General features: G+C 37.6%; 1 protein-coding gene across 2 annotated transcripts; it reads right to left on the bottom strand.

Annotated features, from left to right (window-relative positions):
* Window positions 1-1,368: 1,368 nt before the first annotated feature.
* Window positions 1,369-21,280, bottom strand: Myl1 (myosin light chain 1). 2 transcript variants are annotated; one of them, XM_006974963.4, is made up of 7 exons: window positions 21,028-21,280; window positions 9,622-9,649; window positions 6,565-6,708; window positions 3,982-4,155; window positions 3,459-3,536; window positions 2,175-2,217; window positions 1,369-1,660 (listed from the first exon to the last, which is right to left on the bottom strand). In XM_006974963.4, the coding sequence occupies exons 1-6, from the start codon at window positions 21,139-21,141 to the stop codon at window positions 2,189-2,191; spliced, it is 567 nt and encodes a 188-aa protein (XP_006975025.1). In that variant the 5' UTR covers window positions 21,142-21,280; the 3' UTR covers window positions 1,369-1,660; window positions 2,175-2,188. The 2 variants fall into 2 exon arrangements, with proteins under 2 accessions (XP_006975025.1, XP_006975026.1); XM_006974964.4 differs by lacking the exons at window positions 9,622-9,649; window positions 21,028-21,280 and adding exons at window positions 9,894-9,918; window positions 10,661-10,880.
* Between the last annotated feature and the right edge of the window lie 1,076 nt (window positions 21,281-22,356).

The raw sequence follows: 22,356 nt of genomic DNA, 5'->3' as shown, positions 1-22,356 counted from the left end.
AAAAGTAAATGTGTATTGAGAGCCTCACAGTTCAATATGGTAATCATGAGCCACATGTAGCCATTAAATTAAAATCTTGAATAAGTTAAAGTGAAGCATAATTAAAAATTCAATTAACTCATCTCACTAGGCACATTTCACATTCTCAGTGGCACTGGTGTGTGGTCCCCATAAAGGAAAGTACAGATGCAGCCTTCAATTCTCCGAGATATGCACTTTGTGGTGTTTCCAATTCTTGGTTTAAGGTAAACCTAGCTTAAAGGTCACGGGGTCATAGTTCGTTTTCCTTAAACATGTGGTTGCAGCGTCCCAACTTAGCCACAAAAGCACAAGTTAGTGACTAGAATACAAGTGACTTTTGCCATACAGAAGGAGTTTGTTGTCCTGAAGTTGTCAACATCCCCTCCCAAGAGAGTATACCTAAACCAGTACTTCTGGGAGAATTTGTAATCCTCCTTGTGATGGTTATCTTTTCAGGGACGTGGGGACATCTACACAGCACTAACACTCCCTCCTTCCGGGGTCTGCTGGGGAAAGGTATACGTGATACACGGAGGTGATAAAGCTTATTCTGTAAACTTTTCCATTTAGGTTTTGTGCTTCTTTGATGTATAGTAAAGGGCTAAGCTGAGATGTGGGCACATGTGCACAGAAAGCAGAAGAGGTCATAGTGGGAGAGGCATAACAATGAACAGAATCCTGAGATGAGCAATGAGCCCTTCATCTCGGGAGCTTTTTTTTTTTTTTTTTTTTTTAAGCAACAGCTAAAAGGTCACACTGGATTTTATTTTTGAAGTCATCAGAGAGAAAAGTCAGTCTTTTACAGTTCTCTAATAGGCTGATTGCTACTACAAAGGAAGTAGATTAAGTCATAAATAATGATTAATATAAATTTGAAGGACCCAATTTTACCTTAAATTGCCTAGTCTGTTAAAATACCCCAGCTCCTGTCTGAATTTCCTCGTCCTCTTATTTAACTTTTAAAATAATATATAACTTTATTATTCACTCTGTTATTGCTGTAGATTGCGATGACTTTAATTTTTTCCTGTTTGAATTTATTATCTATTCACCTGATTATTTTTATTTGTGTGTATGTGTGGGGACCGGGGCATGGCATGCATTCTGTGACCTGAGGACAAGTGTGGGAATCTGTTCTCTTTCACCGTGTGCATCCCAGGGATACAATGAAGGTCTTCTAGCTTGGGGGCACTTGACTTTACCCACAAAGCTGTCTCATCAGGCCCTGCAGTGGTATTTTTAAAGTAAATTTGTAATTCATCAATATTTTTTATAATTTACCATAAGAATTGAGTTCTTAAAAACTATTTTCATAAAGCAAAAAAGTAAGACACAACACAACTTGAGTATTCCAGACTGACCAAGTTTATTGATGTAGTGTTTTAAGAATGTTGTGGACCCAAGTAGATGATAAAGGGATGCTTGGACTGGATATCAATATTTATTCATCTCCCCTAGAACAGTGGATGCCTGATTTGTGTGTAATGAAAAACTCAAGGCTTATAAAAACTGAGGGAATCCTTCAGTCTAGAATGGTCTAGATTGCTTTGATCTTCTGGGTAGTGGTAAGAAGATATGGACAGTTAGCCATGGGTCTTCTTGAACTGACATTCTGGCCAGTCTTTCCAAACACTGTGTTCTGTAGGGAAAACAGAAGCAAGTTAGATGTTGATAGCATCTCTTTGGAAAGAGCACTCTGATGGAAACCATGAGTCAACACTCTCAAGGCAAGTCACATCTTTGCTTTAAGACCCTGGTTGCTGGCACTTGAATCTCAGCTACTAAAATGTAGTTTGTTAGAGCAGTATTTGTTAAAAGCTATTGTTATTATTCAAAGAACTTAGGACAATGTTTTCAGTAGTGTTACATGCCAACTGAATTAACTAGTCTCTGGTTAGTGGAATTTCTATTGTCTAATCGTAGTATAGTTTAAAAGGCAGGGTTTATAGACAAAGGCAAAAGAGTTTTGCTTGTACACTCACATGAATATGTTGCATCTATTGTATCAAGAGGATGGCATATTCTGGTTAATATAAACAACTTGCAATTAGGAGGCAATACTAATTATAGCTAAAGCATATGCAGTGAAGCTGTTATTTCTTTAAACAAAATATCACCCAAGCCTTAATATTATAGAGAGGGTAGGTGTATACCTTGAAAACTCCATTTAGACAGACATGATGTGCTTGACAAAAGCTGTTGGACAATATATACAGTTAAGAGTTAGAAAAGTCAAACTGGATTAAAAAGAAGTTGAGATTTGACTTTATTTTGCAGATGACTGTCTATTTGTCTCAATGATATTATTAGAGGTTATTCTGCATAATGTATTTATAACAACCAAATAGGAATTATTTATGGGTAAAAGGTACATTCTAGCAAAGACTGATTGACATGGCTGGATGCCTTTATTTTCTTTTCTTCCCTTCTCCTCCTCCTTTCCTGTCCTCTTTTTTGTTTATTTTTTCTTATGCTTTTTCTAAATTTAGAACATGGTAAATTTATATTTTCATCAAAGCTATTAATATAGATTTATTGAAATGTGGCTGGTCTTTGAAGAGATAATGTATATTGGGGATATTGTAAATTTCAAATGATATTACACAGCTTTATTTTCAATATTTACTTTGAGTATGTATTGCTTTCATACCCTCTGTGTGACATTGTTGTCTGGCAGCTGGAAATAAACAGCTGGCTACTATGGAGTGGCATTCTCCTCTCTCCCTCCCCCACTTCTGTGTGTGTCTCTGTCTCCCCCCCTTTGTATATGTGTGTCTATCTGTCCATGTGTAAATGATTTGACATCTCTTTGACATCCAGTTTCTTGATTCTCATGGTTTTTGTGCTAGTAAATGACTTCAAAATCTATTCAACTCTAGTGTTGCAATACACTTAATTCTAGTTTTAGCATTGTCTATCCTTCAGGGATATCATGGAAAAGTTAAGAGAAAACATAAGGAAACACAGGTTAAACTGTAAGACTGCATGGGATTTCCAAAAAACACTGGAATTAATTCTGCATATCTGTTTGGGACCTTATACAAATATTTCAGAATTAGGCCATTTACTTATAATAAATAAAATGCATCAATAAAGAAAAGAAAAATAAGTTAATATTGAAAAGGAATCTATCACTGGGCAGTGATGATGCATGCCCTTAATCCCAGCACTTGGGAGGCAGAAGCAGGAGGATCTCTGTGAGTTTGAGGCCAGCCTGGTCTACAGAGCAAGTTCCATGACAGCCAAGGCTACACAGAGAAACCCTGTCATGAAACAAAACAAAAGAAAACAAAAGAAAAAACAAACAAACAAACCTAAAAAAAAGACAAAACCAAAACCAACCAAACAAACAAAAATTGAAAGAAAGAAATGAAAAAAAAAAATCTATCTTCAATGATGTAAGAGTTGCTGAAGTGGAAGGTGCAGGCTGGCTGTACCTTCATAGTTGATACAGCCGTTGGAGTCTTCCTGGCCTGCCAGCAATGTTTCCACTTCTTCCTCCTTCATCTTCTCACCTGGTGAAACAAAACACTCCTAGTTTTAGAAATAGGATGACAGAATATTTTCAGATTCCCACTATAAGGGATCAGCAGCCATGGGCTCTTGAAACCCTGAGTGAACTCTTGGAGGATGAATGCTTGTCTCTTTTTAGTTCCCTACCCTTGAGCTGATTTTGGATCTATGGATGAAATAATCATTATCCCTCATGCCCCATCTATAGCCTGAGGGAAGCACAGTGTTTTACTTATTCATGTCCAATACTTTGTGTTCTTGCTTCACCCCCAAACAGACTCACTGTCCCAGAGGCCAACGGAAGAAGTCATAGACTTTCAACTACTATTTTTTTATTTTTCTTTTGGAGTCTTTCCCCTGACTATTTTGATTATGATATGGCTTTCCTGCCATGGTCTTCCCTGTGTATAACTTCCCTGTTAAGCCCATGGAAATGCATGCCCTTACCCAGAGTGGCAAGGACATGGCGGAGCTCAGCACCCATCACGGTGCCATTGCCCTCCTTGTCAAAGACACGCAGGCCCTCAACAAAATCTTCATAGCCTCCCTGGTCCTTGTTGTTGGAGATTGCTTGCATCATGGGCAGAAATTGTTCAAACTCAATTTTCTTAGCATTCATCTCTGGAAGAAATTTGCCGTTTACAGAGTTAGTAGTCACCGTAAGATACCACCCCTGAGTCACAAACCAAATACAAATGTTCATAAAAATCGTCACACAACTTAAATGTCAGTTGATAAACTACTAAACTGACAAAAAAAATATAGTAACAGACAATAGTATGAATTCTATGGTCCCAGTGCTAAGCTTTATCCCCAGCTCAATCTAACTATGCAGCAGTGAGCAACTTTGCTAACCGCTCTATTTTTATTCATTGTTAGTTTTTAAAGACATGATCTCACTCATCCCTGTGTGGCCTCCGACTTGCCATGGAGGATGACGTCAAACTCCTGAGCCTTCTCTATCTCAGCTTTGAAAATGCTGAGATTAAAGGTATGCCCTGCCCCCCAATGTGGTTTGACTTTCCTCTCTTTAAATTATTTTACATGTATGTATGTGGGATGTGCGCCACACGTTTGCTGGTGCCTGCAGAAGGTGAGGAGGGTGTTGGACCCCTTGGAACTTGAGGTACTGGTTGTGTCACTTGATGTGGGTGCTGGGGACCTGACCCAGTTCCCCTGCAAGAGCAGCAAATGCCTTTAACTGCTGAGTCCTCTCTTCAGCCCTTTGGCTCAACTCTTCCAACCTCTTTGCGCACTACATTCTCAATTTTAGAATAGAAGTACTCTACAGCGTTAATGTGAGATTTTTAATGAACCCAATGCATGAAAAGCTTGTTAAAGTGTTTGGGACAAATTGATTACTTAATACATTTTGTTAGTACTATGATTTACTATATTCAGTAAGTACCAGGGAAACAATATAAAGTTTTCCATAATAACATAAACACAGTGAAATGTCACTGAACTTTGACTCCATATGGCCCCCTATGCCTGAGTCTTTGAAGAGTCTTCAATTTCTTTAAATTTGAAGTAATTTTAAAAAGAGGCTCACAAGGAAAGAGTGTGTGTCAAATAGTGTGTGACATCCTGACTCCTTTCTAATTCCAGGCTAGAGATGCTAGGATGTTCTTCAAAATCTCTGATGAGATAAAACTTATTCACAAAAAAGTATAAAATAAACTACCCATACGTGTGTGTGTGTGTGTGTGTGTGTACATACACACATATAAACTTTCATCTATACATATCTATATATGTATATAGATGACATTATATAATCCCCAAATAAAAATTTCCCTCTTCTTTTATAGAAGAAAATCTGACACACTGGGCAATATTAGAAAGATCACATTTGGGTGTTGAGTAAATGAGGACTTACCTAATAATTCTGTTAAAGAGGGATGATTCTAAGTGAGACATTGTCATGTGAAAATAGAAAATACTCATTAAGATGTAACCCTGCCTATTTAATTAAGATAGTTGAGTTCCTTTAAAGTGGTCATTGTACATTGCCAAAGTGTATTGACTAAGGTCAGTAGATGTGTCTGAGTGGCTTCAGAACACTGTAACTTTATGTTCATGGCTGTTTATCAAAAAAGAGGTGTTCTCTAGAAGGATGTCATTATGATTATCCCTGGCTTTATACAAAGTGTATTATATTTTCGCTATATTCAACGTCTTTGTTAAAATTTTGTTTTATGAGCCAAGGATCAGGAAGTCTGCTGTGAGATTGTGTCTCCTAGGAAAGACACGGGGAAGATGCACCTATAACCTCAACAGTATGGCTACCTGAACAGAACCCAAAGAAGGGCAAGAATAGACATGACAACATGGATGCGGGGAATCTTAGACCCCACTTCTAAACAAAGAACTACAGGCAAACGAGGAAAGCTGAGAGAGGAAGATTTCACCTTTCCCAGGGATGAGCCCCCTAATTACTCAAAACCAAGTGGTCTGCCCTGATATCATACAGGCAACACTGAACAGACCCAAAGGGTTGTATGTATGTGTTTATATTTATGCACCTATATAAAAATAACAGTCAAAAGAATAGAGTCTGTGAATGTGAGAGGGAGTGAGGGGGAGGATGGGGAGGGTTGGAAGGAAGGGGCCAGGGAGGGGACGGAGGAAAGCTCACTCAGTATACTGGCTCCACGAGGAAAGGAGGGAGGTGATGCAACTGTATTGTAGTTAAAGTTAAACTACTCTTTAAAATGTACTTTTGCCTTTGAAGGTATGGACTCTGGAAAAGGGATTGTGCTCATCTATACCTTACCTCATTAGCCCTGGACTTAGATATGATGCTGAGCACGATGGTCTCATCATTCCATCCCATTTCTCTCCTCTAGTGTGCTGTTTTTTTTTTTTTTAATCACACTTACAGGTCCTCAATGAAAGGTAGATCCTTTTTTTATTTACAAAAGCTGAGGCTTCCCAGGGAGGAGAGGCAAGGCTGCCACCCTCAGGAGCAAACTGAGTCTATTGTGTGGGAGCCTCTTCCCAATTTTCAATGATCTTCGAGAAACCTACCTTCATTGCTCGGGTTCCCCAGAACCTTCTTGACCTCCGCATTGGTGGGGTTTGTGCCCAGAGCCCGGAGGACATCTCCCACTTGACTTAAGGTGATCTTGCTTTCTCCTGTTCTGTCAAACAGGAGAAACGCCTCCTTGAATTCTGCAAAAAGCACAATACGTTCAGGCCCTGGTGGGTACTGGCCTTTTATTTTCTGGAATCTTCTAATTAACCCCAGGTCCTTCAAGGGTTCAGTTCAAACTCTCCTCTGTTTTTATAATTTCTTCCAACCACTGAAGTTATCTCCCCCTATTAAACAATCACCGGCCAACCCTTTTGGTGTTTCTGTGGGGAATTGTTTTAAAGCAGCATCTCTAGTTTTAAGCCACGTTATTACTAATGTGGAATTAATTTTAATTATGGAAATTGGAGCTCCCAGTGGTAGTGATTCATATTTCTTTCATCTATGTAGGAAGCAAGAGCCACTTAAAATATTCTGATGCCTTGAGAAAGCTTAAGAGTCTCCAAATAGTCCTTCAATTAATTGGCAATGTTAGTAAAATTTCAAGAAAGCAAATTTCCAGCTGGGGCTATTTTATGTGAGTTTAACTCAAACTTCTTAAGTTTGTAGAAACATCTTCTTTTGGAGCACAAATTTTATGATATCCCAGTGCCTTTTAATCTAAGATTACACTGGGTGCCATGTACACAATTCGCTATAGTTCATGTTCCCATTCTTATTTAAATCCTATGCAATCTCACCATAATCTGCCCCAACCTGGAAGAAAAATACTTATGCCTTGTGGTTTCATGAGTCACATACTATTTTTTATCTTTCTAAAGGTCACGTGCAACTGGACTCCTCTCGCGACTGGCTTCAGACACCAGGCCCAGTGCTCTGAGGACTTGCCGTCACCCGGCTCAGATGCTGGTGTAGAAATGGGACTTTTATGACTGTAATGGAATCTCTCTGACATTATCCTTTGGTAACTTAAAGGCAGAGGCCAGAGAACTAATTCTTTTAATCCTGGACTTTTAGCCCAAGGTTTAGTTCTTCTCTTCCTGGTTCCAGAACAGACTGGAGACCTCCTTCCTTGACTGGCTATAGTAACCGCATTTTATTATAATTTCACCATGCCCCTTTGTTTATGTATTGTTTGTGGTTTTGGCTGAACCTCAAGAACACAGTGGAGTTGTCTTCACAGACAACAGTGCAGGCAAAGCCTAACAGGGTATTCCTATTTGTCCTTTAAGAACGTATCAGCTGACTTTTTGCCCAGAACCACACCATTTCCAAAATATCTGGTGATGAAATTATTCTCCGACTGCCCTATAATGGTGGTTTTGAACACTTGCATGTGGCTGGTGAGCGTGAAGATACAGACTTTAACATTGATAATTTAAAAATTAATTAATGCTTAAGTAGCCGTATGTAGCTGATGGTCATGCTAAGAAACAGCCGGAGTCCTAAACCTTCGAAATGCTGTAGTTTTCTGAACTTTCCCCCCCTTCCCTTCAATCCAAATAGAATGGTATGAACAACAATCTTCATTCATTAAGCAAGGACACAAATTCAAGTGGTTTTGATTTATGCTGAAGGCACAGAATTCCCACTTAGTTTAAATAGTTTACACCTGTTTTTTTGACACAAAGAGAAAAAAAAAAAAAACCAGGCCAATGTATCAATGTTTATTCAATTCTGTGGCTAAAACCTGTTTTCAATACTGGATAATGGGTCTCACACTCAACAATAAGTACATTTGTCTCAGCAAGAGTTTTTGAATCTTTCATTATTTGGTCCAGTAATAGTTTAGCAGCCATGGTGATATTGTAAGTCAAGAACTATAGAGGACTGGGAGGCCAGGGTTAATGATGTAGCTGCATCATCCGTTAAAAGTATATTTAAACAAATTAGAATCATTATTTCCTTTAAGACAAATCCTTCATAGTATAACTTTAAACAATCTTGAATTGAAAGTATCCAATCATCTAAACTGTCTACATGAGGCCAATAACCATGATATTGATATCAGTGAGTTTGTACTACAGCAAATAACCTTTTGTTTTAAACTGATACCCACTCAACATTCATAACAAACATGATCCTGAAAGAGACTGAGGATATGGAAGGCTTTAGGTAGAGAACAGTTACTAACCACCCATAATTACTTGTATCTTATATATTGCAATATACTATACATTATTATGGCCAATCGCCTAACATATAACATCACAAAACTAACCTGTTTCTGTCTCTCTTTTCTACAAATGAACTTTATTTAGCTTGTCCATATACTGTGATGATTTCACCCCATTAAAATTTTCTCCCTATACTTCCTAACCCAAAAATTGAGCTTGTTTGGGAGATTGGGCCCTTTTGAATCTAAAGACACAAAGGGAAAAAAAATTCAAGTTTTAGGGAAGCTATCCAGGGTCTCTTCAATTTTAAAAAATGTTTGAGACTCATTGATAGTATCTGTTCATGAGAAAACTGTCTAGTCCGTTTGAATTCACCTAAGATCATGATACTCTTCCTAATTCTTTGGTCATTGAGGAAGAAAGACGTATCATCTCTCCACTTGTGTGTCTCATATCCCTTAACGAGGTGCTGGACTAGGATCCTTCTCTGTCTGTGAATTCACTGCTAATCCACATGCCATGTTTCCACAGAAACTAGGCAGGTTTGACCATCAGGACAGCTTTTATTGAACACCCCAGACCTACCAAGTCTCTCTCTAGGGTTTTGATGAGTAAATTAGTTTTCTAAAACCTATATCCTTTGTGACTGTGTCATATATAATCTTTCCTATGTATCAAGTTCATCTTATTCAGAAATCAGTGGCTATATAGGCTTATATTCTATTTCTTATTTCCTTAGATCTTTGATCACTAACTATAAGCAAGGGCTTCAGTTATACAGGTTTATATTTAGAGTGAGGGAAAGCAATTTATATTTAGCGGAACACCACCAGTGTGGATAATTAGGCAGCACTTAGCTCATCCCAAGGGAGTTGGTTTTCTCACTCGCCATCTCTATGAGTCTGCACATATGAACGGCTACAGCTCTTAACTTACCATCCTGCTGCTCCTTAGAGAACTCGATCTGTTAGAAAGAAATTAATCATAAAATATGTTTTAACCAGAAAAGAGCGTCCTGATTTATAAGTGCGTCCAGCTCATCCCCTGAGTGCTCTTCAAAGTGAGCTCCAGAAGTCAGCCCAGTTTTCTGAGCTCAGGCATGGCATGGACACGAACAGTCTGAGCCACAAAGGAGCATGCTGTGGAGTTAAGTGACATTTCGAGACAGGCAGAGTTCTGCCTTCGGTAGAGAAGCTCAAATCACTTACCGGCAATCTGGTCAGCACTGAAGGACTGCATGGCAAGAGAGAGAGAGAAAGAAAGAACTTTCAAATGCATTGACAGAGTGAATGTTCTCTGCTCTGAGACCTTTAGGAAACCATGTAGGGGTCTCAGCACAGGAAGGGTGTATGAGGGCAATTTTGAACCTTGGAGTGTAAAATCTACTGCAAAAGATAATTAGGAAATCTTTTCTCAATATCTTAATGATGTAAAGATACTAAAAATGCTAAATTGAACACTTTCTAGAATGTCCTAGTGATCTATATGTAGCATACATCTGATAAGGTATACATTTAAAACTGCAAATAAAATGGTATAAAAAAACCACCTTAGGTCCTTCTGTTTAATTAACATATTTTTGTACTAGTATATGAAATTGAAGAAATCAGATGCAATTTGCTTAATTTTAGCTATCAGTTATCATTGAATTCTATTTTTAAAGCATACTATTTTACTATAGTTGCACTTTTTTTTTCCCTTCTAAATTTAGATGAATCTTACGTGAAATACCAAAAGCTGCTGACGGACTGCTCTGGGGAAGAAGATGCATTTCCCCCCCAATCTGGTGCAATAGTTGGAAGTAATTTCTTCTCTCTTCGTCATAGATCATCGAAACCAGTATTAGGTTCCCAAATCCTTATACTAAGCAGGTTCTCCCCTCCATTCTATTCCTTGTCTGCCTGTCTTCTCAGTAAGCTCCTGTTGCCCAATGGTATCCTTCTATAAGGACATATCGTTTTCTTGTAGAACCCACCATGATGGAGTTCTGGGCTGCAACACAGCAGTGCGGCTGAAGAGTAAGCTGAAGGCAGCTCCGATCCCTGAGTGGAGTCTTCCTTCTCAGTGGCTTCCTTTTATTTCTGGTCCACCTGACCTCATATCTAGCATCGGATTTCACAGGACAGTTGCCACTCCTCCTGGAGGAGTTCTTTAGCTTTCTTAGGGCAAAGAGAGAGAGGGACACGTACCCTCGGGCTATTTATAGGAACCCAGGATCTACAAGTGAACAGCCCTAGTGAGACTGAAGCCTGTCAGTACTTTTATGGTCTTTGCCTCTGAGATGTTCCCTGCCATGTCTTCCTTTAAGACGTTTCTTCTTTGCTCATGGAAAACTCAGGATTCCTCCAGGGCTCGGGCTTCTGTTGGATAATTATGGACCTTGCAAGTGTCTAGTCAGCAAGTGTGGAACTTCTTAGATGAAACTGAGTTGAGTTTTCAAATAGAAAGAACACTCTCCAAAACTCTATCTCTTATGGTAAAATTCTGAGGACTTGAAAAGGCATTGTGTGCTCTGTATAGTTCTTTGGATTCTTCAGGATACATCCACGTGGCAATCTGGTCAGGGTCTCAAGTATCCATTAAAGGTTTTGCTTTTGCAAGCAATATTCTCAGGAGAATAATTTAAGCAAGAAGTAGCTTGGGGTTCCACTTCCTGCCTCTTTTCGTCTCTGGTATTAGATTTGGGTATGTCCTACCTTCCCTGTTTTCTTTACTATTGAGACTATTTATGTATTTTTATTTTCTGAAATTCTTAGCAAGCAAGAAAACTGACACATCAATTTTGGTTTTTTTGTTTGTTTGTTTGTTGCTAAGTTCTTACTAAAACCAAGCTGCCTTGTTCAATGTTTTGGGGCTCAGTCTGCAGACCAAGAGTAAAATAACCTAAAGTTATTTAGGCTCATGCAATGCAAAATAGTACTTAGAGATTTTAAAGTTGTTTAAGGGACTTGGCCAGCAATGTGCTTTTACAGCAGCTTCTCTGAAAACAGGGAATGCTGGGATGACTTTGGGGAGATGACCACTTCAGAGTGTTCACTGGAGTTCAGACACAAGGGTTTTCATTCTCTACACATTTCAAGTAGCTCAAAGAAATGAACTAGGTGTAAGATGAATTGTGACTTCTACAACTGTCCCTAAGGAAGCTATTCATAAAAATCATGAAGTGTGTCACTGAGAAGATGGATATTTTGAACATACCTTCTTACTATTCCAGAAGAAATAAATAGCTAAATATATACCTCTTCTTCAAAATACATAATTATGTGCTGTATAAAATATCATGATGATACTTTGTTCTGTGTAATTATTAGATGTTAATAATAATATTTATTAGATGCTAATAAAAATAATTATTAGATGCCAATAAAAATATTAAAAAATAGATATCATTTTCAGCCCAAAGTTTACAAGTTGTGAAAAGAAATCTTACAGGATCTTGAGTCTCCAAATGAAGAATGATAATTTTTAGGTTAGTAGTACCTGGGTAAACAGGTTTTTATAAAGAAACTGATATTTTAAAAGGTTATTGGGGAATTATAGTTAACAGAGAAATTAAATATGCTTTGAATCATTAAAAGTAAGATGAAGGAGAGTATTAAAATTGGAAATTTATAATCTTTAATAATTGTGTAACTTAGAATCTCATGATTTTCGGTGTCTAAGTTAAAGTTCTTATAGAACATACTTTTTAATCCTCTTTCTCGATTTTGTAATTGTATTTATGTATTTGTCCCATTAAATTTGATGTAATTATATTTATGTATTTGTGCCATTAAAATTAAAATTTCTAGTTATTATTATTGAGAATAGTATATAACTTTAGTGAAGCTAGTAACTATAAATATTACATTGAAGTTGCCTAATTGCCCATAGTGATAATTTTCACATTTCACTTTTTTTCAGGTAGAAAAATGTGGCCTTGCATACATATGAAACCTGTTCAATTTGCATAAAAGCTTGTGAATAAACTGGAAAGTCAGCACAAAACTTGAATTTATGTTGTGAACAAGCTATTCTTAACCACATAGACATCATATAAAGGTTTGTCGTTACTATTAAAATAGAAGCTTTAGGGTGGTAAGAAACTATTAAATTATTCCATCCTAGTTTTTCTCCATATCTTTATCATGTTCACAAAACAAAGTCTAGACTTTTTTTTAACTTACTGAGAATCAAAATATAAACTTAAACAAATCAATTGACACAAGAAAGAATAAACTATAGCTAAGTCTACAGACTCTTAGATCTAGGTTATGTGCTCAAGAGTAAATGGAAAATGCAACCCTGTCTGTCCTCTGTGAGGATGGTACGCTCTCTCTTGCCTCTCCTCCTTGTTACAATAGGAACACCATCGGCTGTTTGAGCAAATGCTTGATCTGATCACATAGCCATTTGGTTTGGACCTCAGTTTGAGAGTCCATCATCTGGTGTGTTTCAAAGGTTGGGTGAGTTTAAGTGTTTTCTGTCTGGCATGCAACCCACTGTCCTCTCCTCTTTTCATATGAAACATTCTTCCAGCCTTCATAAGAATTCTTCTTCTTCTTCTTCTTCTTCTTCTTCTTCTTCTTCTTCTTCTTCTTCTTCTTCTTCTTCTTCTTCTTCTTCTTCTTCTTCTTCTTCTTCTTCTTCTCCTTCTCCTCCTCCTCCTCCTCCTCCTCCTCCTCCTCCTCCTCCTCCTTCCTCCTCCCCCTCCTCCTCCTCCTCCTTCTTCTCCTCCTCCTTCTTCTTCTTTGAACATGTCTTTCCCAGGGTGCACCTGGTGCCTTGTTCCCATTGCAAGCTAGTCAGCCTTCTTGTTTAATCTGCTGGGAAGGCCACATCAATGCTGAAAGCCCATTGTTTGTTTCTGATGTGGACCTGGATGTGTTTTAGTACAGCATCTCTCTCTAGAACAATGACTTTGCCTTGTACTTAGGGTCTTGTCTATCACAGCTCTACAGGTACCTCCCCTACTAGATACGCAATCAATTTTCATTCAATTAAAGCTATTAGAGTGCTAATACACTAAACTCTCCGGTGCATTCAGGGTAGTATGGCTGTAGGCCCAAGTTCTTCTTTCAAACGTTAAGTTTTTCCTCTAGAGTATATTTCATCAAATTTGATCTATTCTTTTAAAAAAGTTTACATTCCAGAGAAAGTATGTATATTCTCTGCATCTTCAGCACCCACAACTGCTCAGCACATAGTAGGCATGTTTGTTTAAAATTCTTTAATATTTATATTCCTAGCATTTTTCTTTAGATTTTATATGAGTGCTTATGGTCCAGAGTTCTAATCTGTCAATCTTCAATGTCTTTTAAAAGACATCTTTATTCTCTTAGCCTATGTCTTTATCTCACACAGTTAGTAGAAGGCCACATTTCACATTGCGATAGCTCATCCATTCACATTTGGTGTTGAGTTTAGGTAAATAGCAGTCTGTAAGACACCTGCTACTAAGAGTTTTTACTGCCCTGGTGACAGACTCTTTCGCTTTGAGAACTGTCTTTCAGCTAGTCATCATCAAGTTTGGTTCACTGGTGAAAGATAAATTTTCTGGCATCTAGAAGGAATTGCTTTATAGGAAAAAAGCATTACAATGTGGTTAAACAAAATACAGAATTGATATATGTTAAACTTTAGTATCTCAAAAGAAGAAGAACTGTAATTAAAGGCAATGTGGGGGAATGTATGGTGTTGAATACTAAGGGAAACACCCCGGGAAGGAACGTGGACTACGACGACGATCAAAGATCTCCTTATTTCAGGGGATGGACAGATGCCAATGGCTGGAACTAAGAAAAGAAGCTGCTGTAACCAGAGCCGGTTTTCAGTCAAGAGGACATTGTTGGATATTCCCTGCCTTCTTGCCTGGCAGAGAAATCAGAGTTAGACTATATAAACCTTTAAGAAGAAAAAGAAACTAATTTCTCTTACAGAGTTTTTAAAATCTACCATAAAAGGCCATTAGAAATAATATTTGAAACCCTTAGGATGTTGTGCTTCATGATAAGTTACTTAAGGTCAAAGGAAAGGAATTATAATTCTGAGCCTAACAAAATGTATGCTTATTAAAATATCATATAAGCAGGGAAAGTTAGAACAATGAGGACATGGTACCAGTCCAGGCTCTCTGATACAAGAGCTACTAGATGGTTGCATTGGATTCATTGGTCTGAAATGAGACTAACCTAGTAAGGCTATGCTCAGCAGGTTAAGACTGGTCATCTGAATTCTGTCATCTAAGCACAAAACCCATGCGATTAAAAATAGCTTAGTTCAGATCTGTAGGAACCAATAGAGACCTAAGTGAATTTTGATACAAGTTTCAAAATGGGATCCAAGTCTGCTCCTTTCCAGTTTTCTCTCCTGCTTTTTCATAGCTAATAAAATTGAGAAATAAATTTAAATTTTCTTGTGAGCTGCACATTTCCATTGTTCATTTACTTATTTGTATGTAATTTCTTAAAAATTAAAAATGTGTTTTTGTTTCTTCACTTTTTAAGTTTTATAATGTAAGCATTTGAAAAAAAATATTGTACATGCTAAGAAATTATTATTGTTTTTCCCGTTTGTCTGGAATATAAGTTTCTTTTGGGACAGCTGTCATAAATAAATACTGAATACTCTTCTAGAGGCTTTGATGGTACATGGAGAATTAGAATGGGAATCTTATTCTGGCTGTCATGGCAAATCCTGTGTCTTTTCATTTAAATAACATCTCTAAATGATTTTTCCTGAATATATGATTTCTTGGGTTGCTTGCTTGTGGGTCCAACATGTTTCGAATTTTCTATCCTTTAATTAGTCAACTTACTTTAAGTTGGAAAAAGACAGGATATCTGAAAATTGAACTGATAATTATGTTGCAATCTTTGCAATAAAGAAAAAATTTGTCAAAATATAATTTCACATCAGTACACTCAAGTTGACTGGATTTTTTATGAACAGGAGATAATATACTGTTGGGTGCCTGGTAGTTAAGGAACAGCTCACTCACAAGGACAGAAGGAAAAATGTCTGACCTAGGGAAAGCTCCCTGCCTCCAACTTCAAGTCACTAGTATTAATTTCTGACTACAACAATTGGATTTATCACCCACATAATTTAAAATTTAACTAGTGTATTCTGAAGCCACCGATACTTTTATCTTGCAGGTTTTGCGGTCACGATTCTGGTCTGGGGTGAAAAACAAAGTGGGAACATTGATGAAGACATAAACTAAATAATATCCTATTTTCATATAAGAACTGTTTCAGTCCAAAGAGAAGAAAGTACAGTCTCAGCAGACTAAATATAATCCTTTCCACAATTTCCATGAGTCAGACGGTGCTTAATGCTGTGTAATTATGGGATGGCTGCTAAAGACAACTTGCCAGGGGCTTCATTTGCAGCGCTGAAATGTCAAGGGCTAAATTTGGCACTGTTACTTTATGATCTCCTTCTATTGCACAGATTTAACTATCTTTAAATGAAAAGCAGTTTTGCTTGTAGTTGGTGAACTCATCTCTTCTTTGGCAAGGTGCGTTTTACATTGTAAAGACATTGCCGGGTTACATACACTTCAGAATGTCACTGTGGAGAGAGTTACAAAATGTCCTTCAAGGTTTCCACTCTCTTCACCTGTTTTCTTCTTTCACAGTAGAGACACGTCAAAGATGAAAGACATTGTTGACCCCGACTCATACGCTTAAATAGTTGTTGCTCCCCCCTCCCCGCCCCCCCCAGGAAATATTGTTTTCACTCATTTTATTTTTAATTAGAGACTGATTGTGTGTATTTGTCTCATGCTTTTCCCTAATGATATTAAAGTTAATACTTAACCACATCATATCTGTGACATTGCTATTTCTGCTTATCACTTCAAAGAATGCTAATTAAATTAGTGTGTTTATTTACAAGCAAATAGAGGTCTTTTCTCAGGAGATTAGCCTTATGATGATAGATTTAAAGATTAGATTTGGTATATCTGAGGGTTTATTGAGTAAGACAAAACCACAAGTATCTTAAAATTCAACATTTCATTGCACAAGTATTTTTATATCCATTCCTGTTTATAAATTTTTACAGGGAGTTGGGATAAAGGGAGTAAGACTCCTTTGAAGTGCCTAAAATTCCATCTTCTATCTATAAAAAAGAATGTGTAACTCCCCAACAACAGGTGTAAGGGAGGGTAAGGGAAGTTGTGAGAAACAGAACACTCAGAACTGCCAAGGTCAAAGTCTTGCAGAACTCACTCTGCAGTGGGCCTCTCACTCCCTCTCCTGGCCGCAGAGGACGGTGCAGTGTAATACAAAAGACAGCTCTAGGTAGGACCTTCGCCTTTTGTGTTCTAACCAAAAAGACAGCAGCTTAATTTTCAGAAACCAGAGGTAGCTGAATGTTTAACACAGTTGACTATGGATTTCATCAGCTGGTTAAATCTTACCATCACCCCTTAACTAGTTATTTGATGATGGGCCTCATGTGAATTCAGTTTCCTCCTTGGGAAAAAGAGGATAAAAACAGCAGTGGTGCACACCTTTAATTCCAGCATGCAGGAGGCAGAGACAGGAGGATCTCTGTGAGTTCGAGGCTAGCCTGGTCTACAGAGGAAGATCCAGGGCAGGCACCAAAATTACACAGAGAAACCCTGTCTCGAAAACAAAATAAAACAAACAAACAAACAAATAAAAAACAGAAACAAAAACAATCTCTGTAATGTTGAAAAGGCTAAATGTGAAAACAATCCAGGATAAATTCACAGTGGATGTTGGATGCTATCATTACAGTGAGGTTTATAATTTTCAGTCTTTTTATGGAGCCTGGCTTCAAACATTCCCAGAAATTCTTTTAATGGGGTTGGGTTTATTTTAGCCTTGTTTCAATTGAGATGCTCACAAATATAGGTGATCCCAAACAAGTTCTCATGTCTGAGCCAAAATAAATCTACACCTTGGACCCTCGTACATAATATACAATGTTCCTTCACCAAACATTCAGATATATATATATGAATGGTAGACAAGTTACTCGCTACATTGAACATTTAAGTCTTTCAAAGTCTGTGCTTAGTTATTGTTTGGAGATGTGTTATTTGGTAGAGTTTCTGTCAATGCATTCTTTACAACTACTCATTTTGTAATTTTTGCCTGCAATATCCAGTCAGGAGTGACCAGAGTGTGGCATGAATACAATGCAAATTAAAATTTAAGCAACACATTATAAGATACGATGAAGGTCTCCACTCACAGCAAACCCGGCTTATCAGCCAACACATGCACCATGCAAAAAAAAAAATCACTTTCATATTAAAGATATCTTAAAATACAGGCACGTGGTCATCTCATTACTCATTTACTTTCACCATTTCGCTTGGTTGCAACTAATATTCACTCCTTTATGTGCGCTCACAATCATAAGGGTAGGCTTTAATTCCCATCAATGTGATCCTGGGAGGCAGTATTACTCTAGACCTGGGATTTGTCGCTGGAAATATCAGCTCTCTGAAGGCAAAGAGAGCTGAGAACTACCAAGAACAGTAATATTAGTGTTATACTAATGCTAGTGGAACTTTGTGAAAATGCCACTCACAAAAATGTTTATGGACATAGGATATTGGGTAGGCATTTGCTCAGAGACTCTCAAAGATTTGTATCAGGACAACTGAAGAAGCATTCTAAATAAATAACTAGCCAACCAGGAAATCAAATTGGAAAAGCACATTTAAGCAAACTAATCAAAAATATCCAAGATTGTTCAGAGTTTATGGTGAGTCGAGTATGTAGCTATTAAATGTGGTATATTTTACAACAGACCATGGTCTTAGTTGGGAAAAGTATTGAGGAACGAATTTAATTATTGTTTCCTATATATAATTAAACTTTAGCATTACCCACAGTTTAAAGGATAGTTAGCTTTCTAATCTTACAGGATTTATGAAATAAGCCTTACAATCCAATTAAGTTTTGTTCTTTATAGAGTTTTCATAAAGTTAATGAATATGTATAGAGATATGTTCCTTTTCTCTGCTTGAAAAAAGGTTATAACTTATATGAGAAAATATATCTAGAAACATCAAGTAATTAAAAGCATCGCAATAGGAAATGCTATAATATATTTTCTAATTAGCCCTGTTACCTACTGGGATGAAATTAAATTTTGTAAAGCTCCCAAGTTGCATCATAGTCTCTGGCTTTGCTAAAACACTCTCAAATTTGTACTGATTTCATATTGATGAGGGAAAAAAATCACTGAAGGAATTTACATTCCTTTGCAGAAATGAGACAGCTTCATTTTCTTCCTTACTGCCCGCTTCCATTGGGAATGGTCCTTCTGAAGAAAACAAAAGGTTAATTTCCTTCCATTTCTTCAGATTCATTTGGCTTCTGTTTTTTTGATGTGTTCCTTCTCAAAGTCTATTTTGTTTCTCGTTCCACAATGAAAAGCTGATAATGGGGTGTATTGCATCCCTACCACTCAGGACTTCCTTACTTTTTCTTGCTCACACCAGTATTAATTTAATACAAGGATGGAAGGCTAGAGCAGAGAAGTGCCACTTCTCTACTGGCTGGAACAAGTGATTGGCTTGATTTCTGGATTAAAAAAAAAACTGATGTTAACAGAAGTTTATTCATTTACTTTTTGATACGTGATTTCTCTGGATAGAAAATTAAAGCCTGTTTTCATTAGTGGGACACTTCTGTTTTTTTTGTAAGAAGACACATTTTCTTTCCTTCCGGAAGCTTATCTGAGGAACAGGGATGATACTGTCTCATAAATCACAATAAATATAAAAAAGAGTGGCCTGTTTTATAATTCTACAGCCACTGAAGAGAATCAGGAAGTACTGTGTGGTTGTAATCACATTTGCATGCTGCAGTCAGCATGCATCTATAAAGACATGGACTGTGATGGCTGGAGATGAAAGATTTGGTTTCTTTTTAATGGACTAACTATATGCATCTTGTCCTCAAAATAAAAGAAAAACCATTTTTGGAAGATCCAACATGCATTTTTCCTAAATGGATATTCATTAATAATGTTACATCCTATGACCAAGTCTTTTCAAATCTAACTTCAGGTACAGATAAAGATTAAATATTTGTGATAACATGCTTTCCCCCTTCGGAACGTGTCTCATTTCGTGGGAATGTTACAAAAATTATGACTATATTTGATTTCATCACATAAACCCATGTGAGTTCTGATTCAATATTATTTTAGGTTTTTTTTTTTTTTTAAGCTCCATGATTGTATTAAGGGAGTCAGTTGAATGCTTGTGTGTGGAATGCATTGTAACTTTCTTCTACAGTGTTAAGCTTGAAATGTCAGATGTACTACACACAGAATCCTTGGCTTGGATGGAAGGATCACCTCATAAGCACTTTGACTCTGTACTTTTCCATATAAGGCTGGGTTCCTTAGAAGAAGGTTTTCAACCTGCCTCAAGGACCCAGTCTGAGCCCAGTTAATGAGGAGAAGGTACATATCTGATGTGTTGCTCGGAGATAACAGGGACACACTCATTCGTCATTTTCCAAAAACGGATCATCTCTTCTGAAGCTGAAAACTTGGTTCACAGAAAAGCGTTCACACAAAAATCAAGCCCATTCTCCTTAGATCAAGATCAGTATGTAAGAGGCTCAGCACACACTCACAGTTATAGAAATGATCGGAGATATAAATATATATTATATAGGTATACAATACCCACCTGTTAGTTTTGTTTAGAAGGAACTCACACATTCTGAATTAAATGCAGTGCATAAATAAACATGATGACAGTTATAACCACTGAAGCATCTGAGTGCCTGATTTTCTGCTCTGAGATCTCACCGAGTGTTATATGAAATTTTATTAAGCAAAGTTGAAGAGGGAATTAACTTGAAATGAAAAAAAATTCTCTGGTGAAATGAAGCAGCTGTGAAATAGATGTGTCCAAGACAACTGGTTCATCAGCTGTCTTCAATTTTTTTTATGATGTCTTTTAGAGTTAGGGATCCAATTTCCACGGAGATTTTAATTTTAAAAGTGCACTCTTTAAGTATCTGTAAATGCAAAAACCTATAGATGAGCATATTTCCCCCTAAACTGCACTTTTGGCAAACTAGGGGGAAATGGAAAACAGAATCAGCAAAGACTGAACCACGAGAAAAGAGAGAGAGCACAAACCCCCCTTGTAGTACCCAGTCTTAGTAATGTCACTGGAATTGTGTGCCGCAGCCCACGTTATTAAGCAGGATCCCTGGCTCCTAAAACATACCAGTTCACTGAGTAATGCCGTTCCTTTTCAGTGAAAATTTACCTCTTTGCTCAAATTCCTTCAGTTCCTTAGTGTTGAAAGATGTTTCAGTGACCAAAACGATTCACCTGTTTAGTTACCTTAATAGCAGACAGGTCGATTTTTTCTTCTTTAGGTTTGGCTGGGGCGGGGGCCGGGGCCGGGGCTGGGGCAGGGGCAGCAGCAGGCTTCTTCACGTCTTTCTTTGGTGCCATTTGGATGAAAAGGATGGGTTAACAAAAGAAAGATCTCCTCCGGAAGAACCTGTCAGAGTGACACTTGGAAGAGCAGAGGTGGCTCGCTTGACCCACAGCCCAGCGTCTGGAGGTTGGACCCAGAGTGTTGAATGGTATAAGGGCATGCATATATATTTCACTTAGTGCCTAACAGAACCTTGACACACGCTGCTGGATTGGACGATTCACTTGTCCAGGGGGGTGGCATTCCGGCTCAGACTATAAATGGAATCTAAAGGGTCAGGGCTTCCTCAAGTTTTTTGAACGCCTCTTGCTTTTTTTTTTTTCTTTCTTCTTTCTCCACCTCCACATATTAAGGAGAAAGAAGCATGACAGAGCCAGTCATAGTTGATTTGGTGACAGCAGATGGACATACCTTTTTCTTGGTAGAATTACAGTTCTGTTGAAGCTGTAAATCTTTTTTTTTTTTTTTTCCGTCCGAAGAAACTTTACCGGATTCAGTTTCAACTTGGAATTTTGGCACGGACCATCACCAACTTTCACCCAGCTCCTTCCCTCCTGCCCCTCCCTCCTTGGCCATGATGTGCAAGAAAATGTTGGTCAGCAAAGAGGTCACTGGTAGTGTTTAAAAATAAAAAGCAGACGTATAAGGAAAGTCTATCAAGTCTTAAAGTGGTTTCCTTTCTAAGGAGTACAGTCTCTGTCTCCGTCTGTGTGTCTGTGTCTCTGACCCAAAGAAAAATAATTTTAAAATTATCCCTATAGCTTCATTTTTTTCTGTATAATTTAATGAAAGAATGTTAGTAAAATTGTTTTCAGCCAAAGTATGCATTTAGCCACTTTGCTTTCTAAGTGACTTAAAATGGAATTATTTGTTACCTGATAATCTTACTTTCATGTCAGAGGGACAAATAGATTTTTAGGCAAGTAAATAAAGAAAAGGTCTTTAATTATCAATACTGTGCATGTTTTGCTGGCAACTTGATATTTGCTATTCCTTATTTTTGTTCTTGGCTTCCAGTGTGCAAGGCTAGACTCATATTGAGTAATATATGAAAACCAAAACCGGGTGTATTGGTATATATCGGTAATCCCAGTACCCCGGGGAGGCAGAGGCAGGCAGATCTCTGTAAACTCAAGGCTCGTCTGATTTAAAATTCAAGGCTAGTCTGGTTTACATAGTGAGTTCTATGACTGCCTGAGCTACATAGTGAGATCCAATCTCAAAAACAA

The sequence above is a fragment of the Peromyscus maniculatus genome, chromosome 13 (genome assembly GCF_049852395.1).
Source record: "Peromyscus maniculatus bairdii isolate BWxNUB_F1_BW_parent chromosome 13, HU_Pman_BW_mat_3.1, whole genome shotgun sequence".
In the NCBI taxonomy this organism is placed as follows: domain Eukaryota; kingdom Metazoa; phylum Chordata; class Mammalia; order Rodentia; family Cricetidae; genus Peromyscus; species Peromyscus maniculatus.
This window is presented reverse-complemented; position numbering and strand designations above follow the sequence as displayed.